The 21,057-nt window shown below is 37.5% G+C and overlaps 1 protein-coding gene across 2 annotated transcripts in view; it reads right to left on the reverse strand.

Moving 5' to 3' along the window:
• Window positions 1-657: 657 nt before the first annotated feature.
• ANKRD28 (ankyrin repeat domain 28) overlaps window positions 658-21,057 on the reverse strand; it is an 87,154-nt gene continuing 66,754 nt past the window's right edge. For both annotated transcript variants that reach the window (XM_075706463.1, XM_075706462.1), the window contains exons 15-28: window positions 20,860-20,971; window positions 20,186-20,212; window positions 19,199-19,273; window positions 17,697-17,898; window positions 16,160-16,247; window positions 15,576-15,693; window positions 14,761-14,980; window positions 13,273-13,360; window positions 13,093-13,176; window positions 12,427-12,572; window positions 12,159-12,241; window positions 11,931-12,013; window positions 9,619-9,710; window positions 658-1,761 (exon numbers count right to left, since the gene is read on the reverse strand). In XM_075706463.1, the coding sequence (XP_075562578.1) occupies window positions 1,475-1,761; window positions 9,619-9,710; window positions 11,931-12,013; window positions 12,159-12,241; window positions 12,427-12,572; window positions 13,093-13,176; window positions 13,273-13,360; window positions 14,761-14,980; window positions 15,576-15,693; window positions 16,160-16,247; window positions 17,697-17,898; window positions 19,199-19,273; window positions 20,186-20,212; window positions 20,860-20,971 (1,705 nt within the window). In that variant the 3' untranslated portion in view covers window positions 658-1,474. The remainder of the gene's footprint in view (window positions 1,762-9,618; window positions 9,711-11,930; window positions 12,014-12,158; window positions 12,242-12,426; window positions 12,573-13,092; window positions 13,177-13,272; window positions 13,361-14,760; window positions 14,981-15,575; window positions 15,694-16,159; window positions 16,248-17,696; window positions 17,899-19,198; window positions 19,274-20,185; window positions 20,213-20,859; window positions 20,972-21,057) is intronic.

Genomic DNA, 21,057 nt, shown 5'->3' on the forward strand with positions numbered 1-21,057 from the left:
GAATCAGTTTGTAGTAATTTATTTGTATTTTACCAGGACACGCAAGGATTCCTTGCATGTACATAAACAAATTCACTTGAAAAGTAACAGTTATAGTTAAAGCAGAGCCAAATAAAGTAAATATTCATATTTAACAGACAAAATTTTAGCTTACTTATGTCAGTTTTTCATTCTTCAGGCAATTAAAAAAACCACAGTAGTCTGTTATAAATTAAAAAAAAAAATCTTCGGGCAAGTCTGAACTACATTACAGGGACCTGTTTCTGCTGTTTATTTTCTAAATGGAGCACAACAAAGATACACAGCTCTTCCCACAGACCAGACACTGTACTTTTTTTTCTAATAGGGAAATATACTTTTAAATCCACCTCCCTCCCCTTGTAACTTCAGGGTTTTTTTAAAAAAAAAAAAGTGATAGGGTTATACAATTTTAATCTTACATACAAATTTATGATGTAAGGAAGTGGACAAATTATTGAAAAGAATTCTCAATCACAACAGGGTTATCAAGACATTTCAGGTTTTTTATGCAGTTCCATAGTTTCCAAGTTACTCCTGTATTTTTAAATTAAAAAAATCTCAATCCCAACCCAAAAGTTAAAAAATCTAAAACTGTGCAACAATTACGGCTTCCCTCCCACATCTCCCACCCTTTCCCTTGTTTATTACACTGTACATTTTTCACCCTGACTTCACCTTGTTAGCTGGTTTAATTTTAGTATTATAAAAGTATGACAAGTTAATTTTCATTTCTCCTAAAAGAAAAAGGAAACAAAACTTAAAAGTACATCTTCTTTCTTTCATGGTACATTTAATAGTGTTGGAAGGCTTTCAGATGATAAAAAAAAAAAAAAAAAAAAAACCAACATTTAAAACCAAATCTAAGCTTCTTTTCCAGAAGTAATTAAGGTTTGGTTAAAACAACTTCTCAAATAACCTATTCCAGTTTTCACAAAAAGGTATTTAATTAAAAAAATCTTTAAGTTATTTGGTCCTTTGGCAATTTGCAGCACAAACAATGCCTACTGTACCAAACTCATTTATTGCCTTCAAAATGGTTTTAATTTTATTGATAATATTTAAATCTAGCATCCTTTGTGTTGTACAATAGCGTTGTTCATTTACATCATGTAGGGTGCCCAGTCTGCAGAAACTACTCCTGGCACCAGAAACAGAATGGTAGAATACAGTTAAATAAAACAGTTTTGACATTCTTTTTTTGCCTTTTGTTTTTTTTTTTTTTGCCATGGATTCCAAGTACTTATTCAAGAATTTATGTTTCTTCTGCAAAATATGCTCTTAAAAATCCTCCCAGAGTCTCACATTTTTTTTTATATGCAACCACAATAAAAAACATCTTCTCAAAGGTCTGTCCTCTTTTTGCTTTCAAAACACTGAATGCTTTTTTTTTCAAAAGCACAAGTCTGACCTTCCAGCGTGAGGGTTCACTCTGTAGACCTACAAAATGTAGCTCCTAATAGGTCTCGGAATCTGAGTCATTGAGTTCATCTTCTTCTGTATATGGGTAGCCGTCTTCCCTGCCAATATTGTTGAAAGTACAGTAAGAGCTATGGTCACTCCTCATGATTGGCAAGGAATCGAAGGTGACAGTTTTTGAGGTGTTGGTGTAATGATTAATGGCATTGAACGTAAGGGAAGGTAATGTGCTGCTCGATGAAACAGGCATCATCGTGGCCAGAATGAGAGCTAGGCAATCAGCCACATCCTTATTGGGCGCACAGGCCAAAGCTGGTGTGTAACCTAGAAAGTCAAGAAAAACCCCAAAACCTTCATTTAAAATAAAGACAATGTAAAAATTTCACCAAGATCATGTCATCTTTCAGCTGCAAAAGTATTTTATATTGCTTAGTTCTGCACTGTTTAAAAAAAAAAACCACAAAATTAATGCATTATCAATTAGAATTTTTTAACTTTGGGTTACAAAAACAACCCAGAAGTTAGTGGGCTTTGGAACAGAGATGTAATCATTTTGTTAAGCACAGTCAGATACTCTACGCCAGCAAGAAAAGCCTGGATTTGAAAATGGTGAGGAAGTCACCTGGCTGAGAAGAGACAACTAATGGCAGCCAACAGTGATGGGAGAAGGCATTCACTAGAGAGCCACTGCAGAAACTACAGCTCAACATGTTAAATATTTCTTCATCCAGAAGCCCCTGTATAGCTGTTCATCACAGACAGTTATTTTCATGACTGTCCTGTCTCAATAATAAGCTGGCTAAAGCATCAGGGCCAGTTAATTGAAAAGGCAGAGCACAGAATTTGAATCAACCTATACTTTATTACAATATACAGTAATATAAACACCTTGTATTGGGTTTGTGTGGCAAGGTTTTGGTAGCGGCGGTGGGACTACAGGGGTGGCTTCTGTGAGAAGCTGCTAGAAGCTTCCCCCATGTCCGATAGAGCCAATGCCAGCCGGCTCCAAGATGGACCCGCTGCTGGCCAAGGCCGAGCCCATCAGTAATGGTGGTAGTGCCTCTGGGATAACATATTTAAGAAGGGGGAAGAAAAAAAAAAAAAACCAAAAAACCAAAAAAACAACTGTGCAACTACAGCCGGAGAGAGGAGTGAGAATATGTGAGAGGGACGACTCTGCAGACACCAAGGTCAGTGAAGAAGGAGGGGCAGGAGGTGCTCCAGGCGCCAGAGCAGAGATTCCCCTGCAGCCCGTGGTGAAGACCATGGTGAGGCAGGCTGTGCCCCTGCAGCCCATGGAGGTCCACAGTGGAGCAGATATCCACCTGCAGCCTGTGTAGGACCCCATGATGGAGCAGGTGGATGTGCCCAAAGGAGGCTGTGACCCTGTGGGAAGCCCATGCTGGAGCAGGCTCCTGGCAGGACCTGTGGACCCATGGAGAGAGGAGCCCAGGCTGGAGCAGGTTTGCTGGCAGCACTTGTGACCCCATGGGGAACCCACGCTGGAGCAGTCTGCTCCTGAAGGACTGCACCCCATGGAAGGGACCCATGCTGGAGCTGTTCCTGAAGAACTGCAGCCTGTGGGAAGGACTCACGTTGGAGAAGTTGGTGGAGGACTGTCTCCCGTGGGAGGGACCCCACGCTGGAGCAGGGGAAGAGTGTGAGGAGTCCTCCCCCTGAGCAAGAAGGAGCAGCAGAGACGATGAGTGATGAACTGACTGCAACCCCCATTCCCTGTCCCCCTGCACCGCTCAGGGGGAGGAGGTAGAGAAAATCGGGAGTGAAGTTGAGCCCAGGAAGAAGGGAGGGGTGGGGGGAAGGTGTTTTAAGAGTTGTTTTTATTTCTTATTACCCTACACGTTCTCACTCCTCTCTGCTACTCAGTTTTGATTGGCAATAAATTAAACTGATTTCCCCAAGTCAAGTCTGTTTTGCCCATGACAGTAATTGGTGAGTGATCTCATCCTGTCCTTATCTCAACCCACGAGGTTTTTGTTATATTTTCTCTCCCCTGTCCAGTTGAGAAAGGGAATAATAGAGTGGCTTTGGGGGGCACTTGGCATCCAGCCAGGATCACGCCACCACAACTATACAGCCAATGTCTAACTTTTATTTGAGGGATATCAATTAAGAAATCCACAGAAGTTTGAGGAAATGCCAGCTGGATTAGTAGGCTAGGACTTCAGAGAGAAACTACACCTCCGGGTTGCCCAACTGGTCTGGCCAAACTCCTTCTGCCAGGTAATGCTACTGTGACAGACCCCAAATGCAGGAGGTCTCAGGCTGTAGAATGATTTGCAGTCAGGTCTTGTAGCTGTGAAATCTCTTCTGAGTAACTGTGGCTGTAATAATCCACTAACATCTCTCCTTTTGCAGCTTCCCCCTGCCCTATGTACTTGCTTCTACTCATTAAATGTCAAGAATAACGCTTCAAATTCTCCTCAGTGGAGATCCACGCATTGCTCCTGTCTCGGGCTTTAGGCTTAATCATTCAGCAAGGCACCTGAGGATAAACTTTGGCAGGCCTCAGGGTACACCTACAACACCGAGGCACTCTAACTGGTGGCGACAACAGCAGCTCTAGAAGCACGGCAGTCACATAAATACTGCCTGGCTGAAAAGGACCTGGGGGTGTTGGTTGACAGCTGGCTGAACATGAGCCAGCAGTGTGCCCAGGGGGCCAAGAAGGCCAACAGCATCCTGGCTTGTATCAGGAATAGTGTGGCCAGCAGGAGCAGGGAGGTGATTGTTCCCCTGTACTCGGTGCTGGTGAGGCTGCACCTGGAGTACCATGTCCAGTTTTGGGCCCCTCACTACAAGAAGGACATTGAGGTGCTGGAGCGTGTTCAGAGAAGGGCAACGAAGCTGGTGAAGGGTCTGGAGCACAGGTCTTATGAGGAGCTGCTGAGGGAACTGGGATTGTTTAGTCTGGAGAAGAGGAGGCTGAGGGGAGACCTTATCGCTCTCTACAACTACCTGAAAGGAGATTGTTGTGAGGTGGATGTTGGTCTCTTCTCTCAAGTAACAAGTGATAGGATGAGAGGGAATGGCCTCAAGCTGCATCAGGGGAGGTTTAGATTGGATATTAGGAAAAATTTCTTCACGGAAAGGGTGGTCAAGCATTGGAACAGGCTGCCCAGAGAGGTGGTGCAGTCACCATCCCTGGAAGTGTTCAAAAAACGGGTAGACATGGCACTTTGGGACATGGTTTAGTGGGTATGGTGGTATTGTGTTGATGGTTGGACTGATGATCTTAGAGATCCTTTCCAACCTTAATGATTCCTAGTTTTTACTTTCATTAAAAAATAATCCAGCCACCAAGCCAGCAAACATGAAATTACTACTCTACCCTTAACTGGTTTAGCGGTGGACTTGGTAGTGTTAGGTTACTGGTTGGACTGGATGATCTTCAAGGTCATTTCCAACCTAAACGATTCTATGATTCTAACCACAGACAACAGCTAATTCTGCTGCCAAGAACAAAGTAAGTTCCCTCTACCTGGCTCCACACAGAAGCAGGTGGCCAGACCACCTTGTACCACCCCTTCCAGTGTCTCTCACTGCATGCCATAGATATGCCCACAATGAGCTGAACAGGAAGACTCATGTTCAGGTACATTCGGAAGTCTGAAGTCCTGCACTACCCCCAGTCCACAACTTAAAGGTGTGCAATATCCAGGTAAAAAGCACACAAGTAATTTTAAATAATAGATGGCTTTAAAGCAAACTGCGTGATGGATTTCTATCCAGACCTTAGGAAGGCATGGAAAATGAGACAATGCCTGTTCTGCCAGCAAGTGCTTCAACTACTAAGGAATCCTCTTTACTGTAGAAGTAGATCCAGGTCAAGTGTTAGGGCAGAGCTCAGGAGCAGTTATTGTGTTGTACAACTGCACAGAAGTTTTAAACAAGTATGCACATTATGGAAAATAATTGTAGCTAGAAGCTAAGAAAACAGCAAGCAGGGGACAGACAATCTTGCAGTTGAACTATTATTTGCTCAGGACAGGCCTTGTGCTTGATGCTTGGAACAGCGTTAAGACAACAGTCCCTGCCCAAAGAAGCATACAATCCAAGGAAACACAGGGATAATTCAAGCACAAAACGCGCCAACTGACCATGCAATAGGGCCGTACAGAAGTGCAGCACAGCAGATGTTTTCATTGTTAGTAAGATATCACAGCACTTAAACAGCTCAGAGTTAACAGTGGCAGTCTGCAGAAGAGGCACATTTTGCGAGGATTCACAAGGAAGGGCCAGAGCTTGCTACACCCAGATGAAGACTGTATTTCAGGCATGTCAGGCAGAACAGAAGGCTCAGCATTGATACTCAAATGCACACAATTTAGTATCTACATTCGCTGGAGATTGAATAAAGGTAAGATGGCACGCAAAGTAAGTTTATTCAAGCTGGCCAAACTCAACATCATTTCTTTCACTAACATGATTTGAGAAAAGCTCAAAGAAGAAAAACAAGCAGTCACCAGCTACCTTTGAGCATCCCCAGTTCATCATAAAAAACATTAAAGGCCAATGTAAAGATTAAACAGATTACTTGCTTCTTTTGTAAGTTCTCTAAAAACAGTACTTATACTAGTATTTGACTGTAGATCTTAAGCTTCTGGCTCTCGTAACTAGGAATGAAATATCACAGTTTTATTCTTGCCTTAGACATAGCAAAATGAAGTAGCTGTATGCACCATGGAAGACTCACATCGGTGTCCTCCACTACTTTATTTTTGTCTATATTATTTTAAAATTATAAGAACAAGTTACATTTTTATGTCCCTTTAACAACTGCAAACTGAGCATTCATATGTCAGGGCAACAATAGGTATAAATACTTTAAATGTTCTTTTAATAAGATGTTGGTAAAGGTACCAACTCCACTGAAACACTCTTATTCAGTTCTCATATAATGTTCCCCATAATCTGTACTTGTATTCTTGTATTTGCATAAGCTTTCACAGGACAAAAAAAAACCCAAACCCCAACCACACCCCAAAAAACAAACCACTGTCTGAATTTACAGACAGGGCAACAGAAGAACAGAAGCAGAGTGAGGTGAAGCATCTTCCTCGCACAACAGAAAACAGAGCCTAAGTGGTGGATACGGACTTAAAACCAGGGCTCCCCCTGCCCAAACACAGAGCTGCTCCCTCCCCTGGGGCTTGAAAGTTTCCATGAAGGCGCCTACAGGAGAATCAGAGGGTTATTAATGTGGTCAGCGCAAAGACAGTTCTCAAGATAGAATGAATGAAGTCTTACATTTGGGAAAGAGAAGAAAGTCATCTGAGGCATGAGTAATCTTGTAAGCATTTACAAGAAAAATTCCTTCCAGAAATCTGGAGATCTCCAATATAAACTAGAATATGAATAAAGAAAGGCTTGCAAAGAACTAGACAAAAAATTATACCCCCCGCCCTTTTATTTTTTTAAAAGCTTGAAAGGCCAGCGATCACTGCAACAATGAATCTAAAAAATAAGAGAAACCTCCATGCTATGTCAGTCTCTGGAGTCAGAAAATGCTTCCTCTCACTACTGTGGTGCACATTAATACAATAAAAGACAAGACAGACTGTACCACGAAATTTAGCTAGCCTAGTTACTTAAATAGCGGGGGGAAAACACAAAACAAGAAAACATTTGAAAAGTTGGTTGAGTGACCAAAAAGAAAATTTCAGCTGGTGTCAAATGAAAGAAAAAGCTAGTAGTTTAAGACAGGTAAACTTGCATAAATAATGTAAAATTCAACAGAATTTTTGTAGATGCGGGTGATGGCAAAGTTTCATCAAGACAGGTGTGGAAACATGGGGAAAAAACTGAAAGATTGGAGTGAGAACTGATAAAGAACTGAGAATGAGCCCTCAGCTTGACTGCTTTTGGGAAGTATACCAGACAGTTTATTTGCCGTTTCAGTTGCATTTAATCTTTTGAGAACCAAGAGGATTACTTTTTTTCCAAAGACATTAGTTCTTAAAAATCTCAAAAAGTGATTTCACTACATTAAGAGATGCTCTGTAACAAAAGTAATATGACTTCAAATCTAGAGTTTTAGATATATAAATTATTTATAAACTGAAATGCAGAGAATGGGAGTGATGCTAGTTTTTTTTCAAAGCTCACATTTTTCAATAATTTTCTGTTGCCCAGATATAGCAGCAGAGGACTATTAAGTAGTTTTATACAGATACAGGTACAAATAGAGACTGCTTGCAAAAAAGGTCAATACATCCTTTATAGAAAGTGACAACTTCAGAGACAAAAAAGGGGATCACCACTCCATACCAGTTCAGCTTCTGCTGATTACTTAGTTCCATATATCAAGACACGCTTCCATGTAAAACCTAAAATTTTACCTCCAATTTAATCTAATTCTATCTGAAATGCCAACCTTGCGTGGCAGGTCTCTGAAATTATCTGAGCTATGCTAAAGTAAGAGAATGTCAGTGGTGTGATGCAAAATATTCCAGCACCTATTTCTTCAGCCCGCTTTGCTAAACAGGTAGCTTTCACCCCCAAAAATGCATGAATCATACTTTTAAGCCTTTCTAATTTAAAAAAAAAAAAAAAAAAAATCAAAGTTTCTCCTATATTTTTACTTTATTAGAATTAAATAAATGTATGTAATTTTTTTTTTCTTTAGAAACACTTATACTCTCACAGTAGATGCTAACATCAAAGACAAGTAGACCTAAAGCAGAACCTGGCTATCACTACTGACAGCTTTTCCTTTTTATATAAAAGGTACACTATGGAAATCAAGAAAACTTTTGCAACAGGTTTAGCAAGCCTGCTGACATGCTAATACTTCTAAGAATTAAGAAAAAAATTAATGACAGGTGAAATAGATTGATAAATCCCATGAAAGTTTCCCTTGCTCTCTTACAACTCAAAGTATTAATCACTTTGCACATACTGTACTTTAAGCTGGCACATTCATCCAACAGAAAAAGAATTAATTATGAATATTCTCAAGGCTGCTTAGAATTTTATAAACAAAGCAATAGCTATTAGAAAGAAAAGTTAAGAACCACAGTGAGGAACTGGATTAGGCAGCACTCAGAGTTACTTTAAAATTTAAAATATGAGCAGAATTAAACAGAAGTTTAACATGTTGCAGTTAGATCCCCAGGCTGCCAGAGAACTGTGACTTCTTTGCAAACAACCCTTTTCTCTGTTACGTGAAAGATCCACCCTAACAAGGGACTGGCTGGCCAGTGAAAAGCCCTCAAAAATACAAACAACATCTCCAGTTGGCATACTTGTGATGAGAAACAAAAATCAGAAAGGTATGTCTTCCAGTCTTTTCATTTTAGGGCGTTTCATTTAGCAGTTAACCCTGTACCCTATTTTAGGCAAGGAATGATCTTTAAATCACCCATGTCACTTTAAGCAGTGTAATTTGAGAAACACACAGAGAAAGTCACAGTAAACATTACCAGAGGACAAACTTTTCAAACTGGAAATATAATTACAACTGTTAATTAGGCACATCCCTTCTGGAAAAAAAACCCCAAAAAACTCAAAAAGCAAAAAGCCCCAACCGCTCCCTGCCCCAAACCCCAGCTACTGCTTTCATTTAAGACACACTGGGGTATGGCATAAGAGCAGGAGCTCTTACACTTTTAAAAGCACAGCTTTGGAGGACAACAGATGTCTTACATGAAAATACGCAAAGAAATAGTCTGTAGATCTAATTTTCTTTTGTTCTTACAAGGTATAGGATTTATTCTCTGTGATAAAGCAGTTACTTTTTCTTACTTTTATGTGCCAAAAAAGTCTAAAGAGCCAGAAGCTTGAGATCCGTAATTCATACTTGCTTTTAAAAACTAAGACCAATATACCTACCGTGACAAAACGGGTGGCAATTCAATCCAGCTTAACAGCTGAAAGTTATATTTTACTTTGAGTATTAAATTTTTTTGACCATCTCTGGTATGCCAGAGCTAGTGTATTCATAATAAAAACTACAAATGCAAACCAAACATTTCTATGCCATGAACTGCATTGTTCTGAAAGTTTTCACTCCCCTTACACTTCTACTGCTCTGCTAAAATGATCCATTGCCAATACATTACAACCTACTGCAAGCTCATTCCCAAAGGGTTACTGCTTTTCAGTGAGCCGAGTTTAAAACCACAGTTCCTTATGGGGAAACAAAGTTAAATTCATTCTTACCATTTTCATCTACAGCAAGTACACTTGCTCCCTTCCCTAAAAGCTCTTGAACTACAACCGTTAGTCCATTCCGAGCAGCAACATGCAGCGGTCTGTGAAGAGAAGCAAACTGGTGTATAAACCTTAGAACAACATATTCAGTAGGTAGCTTCCACCTAGTTAAATGATTACTGAAGTATTTACACTGGTATGTTACTTACACATTATATAAATACTGTAGATACAACAACTAAGATGGGAAAACCAGTAACTCTCTTATTGCAAAGAAACTGTACAATAACAATTGTGCACTTACTTTCTTCTTTTTATGGCACCACACAGTGAGGAAGTAGCTGCTAGAAGAGACCTGCCTGCTCATGGACTTTATCACTTTAAAAATTTAGAAACATCTGGTACCTTACTGTTGATAAATCCTTCACTGAACTGTTGTAACAGGTATCATCACATGAGAGTTACTCCATGTCACTGGCAATAATCATTGGAATAGTAACAGCAGAATGGTAGTTATTTTATTGCATGTAAATGCTTATAAGAGATGCAGAAGCATTTCATCAATTTGCCTTTTAGAAACCACTATATTCCACTGTGACTAGAAATGAAAAAACTATTTTCTATTGTAATGCATGAAGCAGGAAAAACAGATTACTTTTCAAAACCTCAAACTATTAAACGTAACCCTCTTTTGCAGTGACTTCATCTATCAAGGAAAGTGTAGCTTTACCTCAAATATTCTAATTGTATCTTTTTCAAATGCCCCAATTTTTCAAAATTGGCTCCCACTAGCTTAAATAAAACCCTACCACCACTCAGTGGGAAACAGAATAATCAGCTTACTTCCCTTCTGCTCTGTATAGCTCTTCATTCATTTTGAGATTCTTAAAACTGTTTGAATTAACTGTAAACTATATTTTGATTTGGAAACAAGTGATGTGCCTTAGAGACCAGAAATGCAAAAGATACAACTAGGAGAAGCTCTTTCTATGGTGCTTTTATTAAAGTATTAAAATTCAAGAACTACTGCACACCACAGATATACTGAAAAATGCACTGTAATTAAAATAGAGGCCAACAGTTGTAATGCTTATCTTGGCACAAAGTAGGACATTGTTTATGATGAAAGCTGTTTAGAAAGTCAGTTTAGTTATTAAAAAACCATTTGCTAAACCAGTAGTATTTTAAACAACTGTTAAAATCTTGAAATTTATATAAACATTTCATGGAGGTGCGAATATGTACCTATTTTTCCCCCATGACATCTCTTGATCAGACTGTATGAGCCAAGGCACGTGGGTGGAATTAGATGAGCCTGTGGTAGCATGCTTTCCCACTTCTGTTCCCATCTCATTTCTGCTTTTCCTCCTCCCAAGATATCCCTGCCTTCAAGCCAGAAATGGGGCAATGAATCCCTTTCCTGCTTTCTGGTTATTTCATGCTGCCTGAGGTGCACCATGGTGAGCAGCAAGAGCAGAGGAGTTAAGTCTTACTATCTTAACTCCTTAAGTCAAGCACATCTCTGAGAATAGTTGCAAGAACTGTAGGAGTTTGAACATGACAGATTCCAGAAGGGATGTAAGGCCAGAGAAATACAGGAGTTAGTTACAAACAGTTAGGTGCCAAATATTGCCTATAACACAAATACATTCTTTAAAAGGAAAAAAATGCAGAAGAGTCATTTTAATGGCCCGTTCTGAAATATATTTCCCAGTATGACATACCACTACATTTTTCAGTTTTCCTCATGATTGGGCTAACAAAATAGACTTAATTCTACTTGAGAGAAGATCTTCAGGAAGTGTTAAGAATACTATAGTCTCCATAATATTTAACAGAAAATAGTCTTTCATCCTAGTAGCAATAGGTATCTTTTCCTAACAAGAAACCATGCTGAAGAATAAAAGCATACTTCAGCTAGGTTTTTTATTAGCTAGCTTTTTAGAGTAAGTCTTAGTTTGTGTCCAATGAGTTGTTAACTGAAGTGAATTTTAATTGAAAAACTAGATAATTTACACAACAGAAAAACATTGGTTTACAGGTAATCTCAGCGGACTGCAGTAGTTCCACACAGGATTCCCTGAATCACTATACTGTAAGATTTACTTTCACTCAGCTAAAATGAGAACTTTAAGTATGAACAAGCAAGCACCATTTCACTTCAAGCCAGTTAAACTCTTGGTACCTGTTAAGCAGTTCAATCAAAATTCAACCAATTTGGAAAAAAATTCTGAAAAATATTCCTCTATGAGCAAGACACTGGTTTTAGCAGAAACACACCAAAAACTCATCTGTAAAACACACTCACTGCTGATACATACGTTTGCAAGGCTGCATTGGTGGCATTTATGAGGTTTCTGTCCGTAATCTTCTCCAGTATTAACAAGGCACTAGTTTCATGACCCTTAACACAGAACAAACATCTGTCATATAACAAATACTCTTCAAAAACTGCTTTGAATGCCTTTTCATTTCCTAACAAGTTAATATTTGTAAACAGTGCTTGATAACACAAAGCTCAGTACCGGTAAGTCAGACTATGCACACACCTTGCTGCAAGCCAAATGGAGTGCTGTGTTCTTAGAACTGTCTTGCAAAGTCAGATCAGCCTTAGCACTGCTAACCAGCACCTCTGGGGAAATAAAGATTTGTATTAACTAAAAGCATATTCCCTAAAGTCTGAATGGCTTACATTTGTGCAAAATGAAAACATAATTTTGACAGAATATATCCACAAGAACATTAACTATAAGGCAACTTTACCCACAGTAAGATTAACAAACTTAGAAGCAGAAAGATATAAAGCTTTCTCTTTACCAACTGTACTTGTCTGTCCATTTTCTGCAGCCATCATTAAAGGTGTTTTCCCAGAAGAATCTACAGCATTTACTTGAGCGTTGTGACTGAGCAGGAGCTGTAGACACTCAACATGGTCTGTAAAAGCTGCTGCATGAAGAGGAGTTCTACAACAGATCAAAAGACAATAGGGCCGTGTTCAGCCATGCTTTGTACTTTAAAGGGGCATGCTGACTGTGATCCTGCAGATAAAAAAGACTGGGCAATCCCTCTCACTAATCCTTTGAAGTCAGTATTGCTGGAGTTGTGACTGCTGCCTTTAGAAAGTCACCTTCAAGTTTCAAATAAGTCCCTCTGTGTCGTTTATAATAGAGATACAATTTGATTCAGAAAAAATAAAATATGCATAAAATACTACCCACAAAGTGATACTTTAAAACATGCTCAAACTTCCCTATACAATAAAAAGCTAATTCAAGTTTATCAAATCAGAACAGGATTTTTAAAAATCTAAAATTTATTTCTAGCATAGAATAAACCCCCCCAATTCTTCAAAGAATAAAAACAGGGGAAGAGGGAATTAATGTAAATAGCAAATAGAAATCCCCCAAATGATTACAGAATTTAGCAGAGCTGCTTTAACTGTTACATTACAAACATCCTTCCACTGTGCATTTACACTCTTACCTTCCTTTTGAATCTGTTGAATTTACAATACCAGCACCTAGTGTATCAATTAACATTTCTGCAGCACCTTCATTGTCATTTATCCTATAAGGAATTAAACAGGCTGTTATTTACAGAATTATAAATCTTTTGTCAGATACACCAATGAAATCTGTGAAGAATAATTTTGCACTTCCTTACACAGCACAATGCAATGGACTGAAAGAATTTCCTTCCATTTTCTGGAAAACTTCCTGTTCCAGGAGGAGCTCTACACAACTGTCATGACCTAAAGCAGATGCAAAAGTTAGGTATTAGAAAAAAGGGAAAGGGTCTATTTATGTATTACAACAAAAAATATTTATCTAAATTAGATTAAGCAATATCACTTGGAAGTTTCAACAACACACTGGTTATATTCAATAGGGCTACTTTTAGGAACTAAGACATTTTTTGAATCCTGAAAATCAAACTGCCATTTAACACTGTAAACTTTCTGAAATTTAGAAGGGATCTCATGCTGTCTGAAGAACACCCAGGACACTTAATTTAATTCTTTACACCTCCATCTTTCAAACTTTTATGTACATTCACCACTTAGTCTACATGAACCATTTGGGGGTCATTTTTGTTCCGCTGTCTTGTTAAACCCGAAGAAAAGCCAAGTCGACAGTCGTAACAAAAGCTTAAAAAGAACATGTTCAACCTACCATACTATTACTTTCAAAATTCTGTAGCCTGCTGCTGTACAGGTAGTGAACAATTGTAACTATCTGTTTGATCTTTGATGCATATATGCAGAGAACCTTAGTTCAACATTCACTGTTGTCTAAAGATTTGTATTTTCACAAGTCCTGTCAAATTTTCATTCTACAAATCAAGCATATTTCAGTTCTGTTTTATTCAGACACTGTGGTCACTCTGAAAATGGACCAAACTGTAAGAGTTAAATTTTATGAATGCAATAAAGAGATGTTACTGTAGTTCAGATTATCAGTGTATTACCCACTTGCTTCTAGCTGTGAAGACAGTCTAGTTAGTTATTCACTTAAAATAATTCGTGAAGTGAAGCTCTAAACCCTTACTTCTTGATCTTTCTCTATCATGTGACTCAGAGGTGAAATAAATGAGAACCTCTACTATGTCAGAAAGGAACACACAAACCAAAATCCTTAGCAAAGGAACCAAATGAGTTTCCTACCTTTTAAGGCCTCCCTCACCCCCAAATCCAAGATAAGTATCAGTGAAGCAAAAAAAGATAAATTCTTATTGAATCACTTTTATATACTTCAGCTTCTTGTGCCTATCAAGGTTGATTTCGAGGAAGTTTAAAAAAGGATTTAATCAGAAACCATTCCTCCCAAGACTGCCCTTGAAGGTTATTTTTTGGGGATGTGTGACACATTTCTATTCACAGGTACTATGTGGAATTTCTTGAAAGACTCCTTGAGGCATAAAACTAAGGCGGCAGTTCATAACAAAAATGTAGTACAAAACCAAACACCTCATTTTATGTATTAGACGTTAATGCATTCCCCCTCAAGATATCATGTGCTTCATATTGTCACATTGACTAATATGAACTGAGAGAGGACAGACTTTATATTTTGCTTTTATAAGTAGTAATAACTTCTATCTCAATATCAACAAATACATTTAGACCTGTATTTTAACTTTAATGTATTTTACCATTATAGCAGGCCCAATGCAGTGATGTATAGCCCTGATTGTCTGCTATTGCAGGCACTGCATCCACAGATGTAGCTGACTGCAGGAGAGCTCCTAGAACACCTATATGTCCACATGCAGCTGACAAGTGGATAGGGGTTCGCCCCCTACAGTCTCGTAATAACGACTTAGCACCATGTTGAAGCAATGCTTCCACACACTCCTCATGCCCAGTAACTGCCTGAGAGAGAGAGAGAGAGAGAGAGAAAATAGCAAGTTTGCAAATATTCATGTATATAAGCCAAGGTGTATAACTAAAGCAAGCAAACTTCAGGCAATTTCTTACATTTTTAGGTAATAACAAAATAAGCACAGTTATATTTATTCCTGGAAACAGCCATTCTGTTGGAAAAATAGCAAGGTATTATATTGATGACAATAATTTCTTGGAATAACACTGAATGAACTGTTAATCTCTAGGGCTCATTCAATTGTCTTATCTGACAGACTATAAAAAAAAAAAATTGGTATATGGCATGCATCATGCTTTTCTTCCTCCCATTAATACTACTCCCACCCCATAACAAAAAGCTGTTGACTAGAGATGTCCCAGAGTACACTTTACATCAAGATTGACTCTAGAAGTCCAAAAGAATTCTGAGGGTACAGAGCAAACAGGCAAAAGCTTGCCTTTTGAAAGCAACTAAAAAGACAATTAAAAATTAGGAACGGCAAGATGAGAATGACAACAAATTCATTAACACTAATGTATTAAGTCTGTATTTGAAATTAATGTGTATAAAGCTGGAAAGGCCAGAAAAAGAATATTCTCTTACCCCTCTATGTAATGCTGTCCTTCCCCACTTATCTTTGGCATCTACATTTGCTCCTTTGCTAAGGAGTGAATAAACGCAGTCGGTGTGCCCATTGAGAACTGACAACATCAGAGGAGTCCTAAGCAGAGAGTGACATGAAGTGTAATCTACACTGAAATTTAACAGACTGGCACTCAGCTGAAATGTAACAAGTACTATTCTTCTGGACAACGCTGTTAAAATCCACATCATCAATGACCTTCTGTAGCACTACCTTCACTCCCAGAATGCCACTCACATTTGCTTTTTAGACACAAGAAAATAAATTAATATCCCCTAATTCAGAAGTCCTGATTAAGTTACTGGAATTCATTTTTTTCAGCATCTGGGCAATAAGACACATTTTAGTTTCCTCCCAACTGAACAAGGACATTTTTCACTGCGAACATTATGTTTATTGCAAAATACATAGTCTCCTTTGTCCTAGTTCAAATATCATCTCCCTTTGAAGTAATAAATTAAATCACCAGTGTAAAATATTTAGTTTTTCCTTTTCTAAAATGCAATAACTTGTGAAGAACCAAATGTGTATCGTTTAAACTCACTGTCCATTTCCATCTTGAATGTCCACTGCATTCTGTGGTTCTGCATTTCCTATCAATAGCCGCAAACATTCTGAGTGACCATTTGTAGCTGTAAAACAGCATAAAAATATGAGTTTTACATTAATTGCCTTGAGTATACAGCTCAAACAGAATGGTAACCTGCTCAGACTAAAGCGTGTTAGCTTGAGAACCCACTGTACAGCTTTACTATTGTTATAACTGAAATTAAAAACAAAAAATATGAACACTAGAAAATTATTTCAGAAATTAGGTATTCTCAACTGTATAGTATTGAAAGTAATCGATTTTAACTGTCAATTGCCAACAGCTATTTGGTTTTTTAACATATAAATGAGGTTGCACACATTAACCATAATTAGAATATATGCTTATACAACATCCACAAGAAGGAATAATTAGATATAGTAATTAGCATAACTTTTGCTTGTTTTAAGGCACAGGTAAACACATACCTTGCCAATCATACACAGATTTTGTTAGCAAGTGTAGCATGTACACAGTTATGAAATGATAATTGAAATCACATTTAGAAAGAGGGGAAGGAAATGTAATGCATAGAAGTAATTAAGCAAGCAGTTAAAAAAAGGACAAAGAAAAGAAACAAAAAACTGAGAAATCACATTTCAATGCACCTCATGAAAGAAATGATTGCTTGTTGGAGGGGAAATTATTTCTGACATACAGCTGCTGTACTCAGTCCACCTAAGAACAGTGACAATTCATGCTTTTCTAGCAGACAGAAATGCCAACAGAAGTTAGGAGGAGCTAAATCAAATAGAATAATACAGCTTGTGCTCATGGACAACAAATTAAGTGGTTAGAATGATGATGTTTTGTACGTAATGCTCTTTTTACTACAACATTTCTATAACACCGTTAAGTATAAATGCCAATTTAAATAAGCCTATTTTCAAAGGGAGGAAAAAATAAGACTATATTATGAATGCTAGACTTCGAGAAAGGTAGGTTTATAGAAGTTTTCTAGGAAAGGTAGTGAGAAAATATTGCAAAGGATTGCTGTTATTTTGAAAACAGTCAGGAGTCATCTAAATCCTTGGAAAAAAACCAAAGTATAGTTTTCATGTCTCTTCTCAAACTGACAAAATTCTCCAAGACTCCAGTCATTTTTAGAAGTATTTTACTGCCAAGACAGCCAACACAATTCTCATATCTAAATTTGGGCCTACAGTTTGGGCTGCACGAAAGACGAGGAGAGAAACAGGAACGTGTCACTGACAACTACCAGCACAGCTAGCCTAGCCAGTTGAATGGACAAGGACCCCTTCCAGAGAGGGGTGTGGAACAGCACACTCCTCAAGCCAAAATGATTTACTGGGTTAATACTGGTTTATACCTGCAACTGGTTTGTTACACCTTTCTCAGCATAGCATGTACCTTAAAAGTCATTGTCTATTCCTAAACACCATTTCTTAGAACATTAATGATAGAGCCTTCTAAACACAAAGATGATCCACTTCAAAACCCCAAATTTTAGAGGTTAGCGGTTAGCACATACCTGCAGCATGTATCGGGGTCCTCTTTACAACATAATCTTTCACCAAGATTGATGCTCCCTGATTAATGAGCACATCTACACATTCCACGTGTCCCTTAAAGGCAGCAAGATCCAATGGTGTCCTTCCGTTATTATTCCTCACATCAAGGTCCAGCAGTGACTGTACCAGCACTTCCAGAGCTTGATGGTGGCCATGATAGGCCTACAAGAAAAAGAAAATTCTTCAGTTTTCCTGTCCTTCACATTTTTCCCTTTCTTACCAGGATTACATAAATGAAACTGTGAAGATAGTATTTTTGTTTCAACATGTGGAGGAGCTACTGATGCAGCATGTAAGTAGTTACAATAGTTATGACTAATTTAAAGAAACCCACAATTTCAAGCAAGAGGGTTGGTGGTTTTTTCCCGTTTTATCCTTTCAGTCAATACCTGAAACTACTTCAGAAAATCATCTTTCTCCACTTTGTATAACTACTGGTATTTTGAATACTGCATGTTTCATTGCTTCATGTTATAGTTACATCACCCTCAGATTATTTCAAGTGAGAAACATATGCAAACTTAACTAATTCCTATGATTTAAAAAAAAAAAAAATACTTAAAGAAAAAGCCAGTAAAATTTGCAAGTAAAAAGAATACAGTACAAATAGCTACAGTTAACTGGTAAAACAGAAGGGACTTAGGGGATGAAACAGTTAAGAGATCAGAATGGATATACAAAGATTAAAAAAACAGCATAAAGAATACTCTGTATGTATGTGTCAAGACAAAGTGTCAAAGTTAGTAATGAAAATAAACTTCTACAGCTATGTTTTTATAATTTCCATAATACATTTTAAATGTATGCTCATGGATACATAACCTCTGCCCCCAGACAAAACTCATTTCCAGGAACAGTGCCTTCTGACTGCTTTCATTTACCAGTATTAAATGGTACTTTTTACTTTGGAGAGATATATATGTGTGTGTGTGTGTGTGTGTGTGTGTGCACTGCATGAGACTTAGGCTACTTTCAGAAAGTACATTGTGGTTTTTCAGTTGCTCAAAGTCCAGTGAAAAGATGAAATCTACAGATTGAGCTGGTTACTCTGTATTTTGAGTATATTTGTATAGACGGTTGCATCAGGTCTTCTCCTACACTACTCTTTGTGCAAATCTTTCTTCAAGTATTAAGGACAAACATTTCTCATACTAAATAACGATGATGATAAAAAAAAGTCATCATGACTTATAGAACAAGTCTTCTAAAAGTTTCATTAGTATAAATGATAACATAAGTCTTAGTTAGAAGATTCCAAACAAAAGCTGTTCCATGAAGCAAGTTTCAAGTGAAATGCAAAAATCTCCCTGCAAAAATTCCTCATTCAGGAATATTATGTATGTATTTTTATGTTTCATTTATTGTTATTGACCTATTTTTAAAAAATCCAGAATGAATAAACATATGTCAACAACTGTTTGCAGTTAGATGAGCTATCATTGCTAAAGAATGAAATACTTACTGCTAAATGCAGTGGACTTATAGGTGCTCTGTTGTCTGAATCATTCAGCATGTCAGTACCTGATGTTTCCATTAGCTTAGCAGAGAGAGAAAGTCAGAATAAGTGCAAAACCCCTCACCTTTAAAAAACATTTGGCAATAATTGCTACAGTTTCCAGTATATACAGATTGAAAAATAAAGGAAGAAAAATAGGAAGAATAATATAGGATTATAGTTTCCTTAGGAATCTCCTTCAACCTTTTAAAGAGTTTGAATTGCAATGACTGCAACCCTTCCCCCATATTCATGTCCCAAGCACAGCTGTTTAATTTTGAATAACAATGCTGTAATTAAATCAGAAACTAATCTAGAATTATTATTTTCCTGAAGCAGCCATATGAAATAATATAGATGAAATGCATACAAAGGGAAGACAAGGACAGGTGAGAACAGCTGTAGTAGGACACCCCAGCCCCCCCCCAACAACTAAGCATTTAGATTAGGTGAAAAGTCAGCAAAAAGCAATATGAAAGGCAGGACTGATTTCTCAGAACAGAAAAACATTTCCCAAAGAGAAGAAATGGACCCCCAAAAAAGGCACAAGCATTATAAAATAGTATTGAAATATCTATTTTTGTACATTTCTATTTGCTACTTTCAGATGTGTTTTTTTTCCAAGACCATATTTAATTTAGTACACTAGTAAAATCAGAACATTCAAACTGTTTGAAGAACACCAAATACATTCAGATCACTAAGTTTTCATTATCACACTTCTATAACATGGTCATACAAATGTGTAAGTAAAAAAAAAAAATAAATGGCTTAGAAAATTATTTTCTATTTTAAAATTCTGAATTGCAATCAAATCTAAATTGCAATTGAAATTAATACATCTATGCATTGAAGAAATGGTTGAATAAGTCTAAAAATAAGCAGTGTTTTTAAAATTACATGTTCCTTTTTGTTGTACAGTAGTACTTTAACAGTAAGAAATAATACACTTACAACATCTAGAGGCGTTTCGTTTGCAATCTGCAATTAAAAACATTCAGAATTCATGTTTGAATACATTTGAAATTAGAAGTATAATTTGTATAAAAATACTACATTGTATAACACAGAAAAGATAAAATTAGCATATCAAACAACATACACATTTTCTGCAAAGGGATTAATAAAAAACTACTTGAGGCTTTATTATCTAAAATTCTATTATGTGGCCATTAGTTACTCTAACTATGTGAACTATTTTAAAAGGCACCGTTACTTTACAGGTTTTCCCTACGTTTTAATTTGCTCCTTCAGATGACATTTGTGATATTTCTTAACACTTCACAATGGGATAACGTGTGGATATTTTATTTCAGCCATCAGGAAAAAATTTGGCAGTGTATTCTAAGTTAAGAAACAAAACAAAACTAGCATCCCACATCCTCAACCAGTTATCCCTTCATCTCAGAACGTTATTATCTTTTTAAGCCAGTATCTACCATCTTAGCTCCTCACCTTGCCCTTATTTTAAAAGCACCAAGTGCTTAAATATTTATCCTCACAGGGGCTGAAAAACACTGTCGACCTAGCTTACAGATGAAGAACCAAGGTGGAGGAATCCCCTAGCCTTTGCATCATACTCTGTAAGAGCAGCTGTTACAGCTTTCATCTATGATACGTTTTCTTACCAATTCAAGACATAAGCGATGACCATAAGCAGCTGAATAATGAACTGCATTGTATCCTTGTTTGTCTCGGATCCCCGGATTGGCATCATTTCTTAGCAAGTATTCCAGGCACCTATTTAAATTGACATATGCAACCATATATCTAAATGTTGAATTTCAACTTTATACTAAGTGATAAATTGTTCCAATTCAATTGGA

The sequence above is a fragment of the Pelecanus crispus genome, chromosome 2 (genome assembly GCF_030463565.1).
Source record: "Pelecanus crispus isolate bPelCri1 chromosome 2, bPelCri1.pri, whole genome shotgun sequence".
Taxonomy (NCBI): Eukaryota; Metazoa; Chordata; class Aves; order Pelecaniformes; family Pelecanidae; genus Pelecanus; species Pelecanus crispus.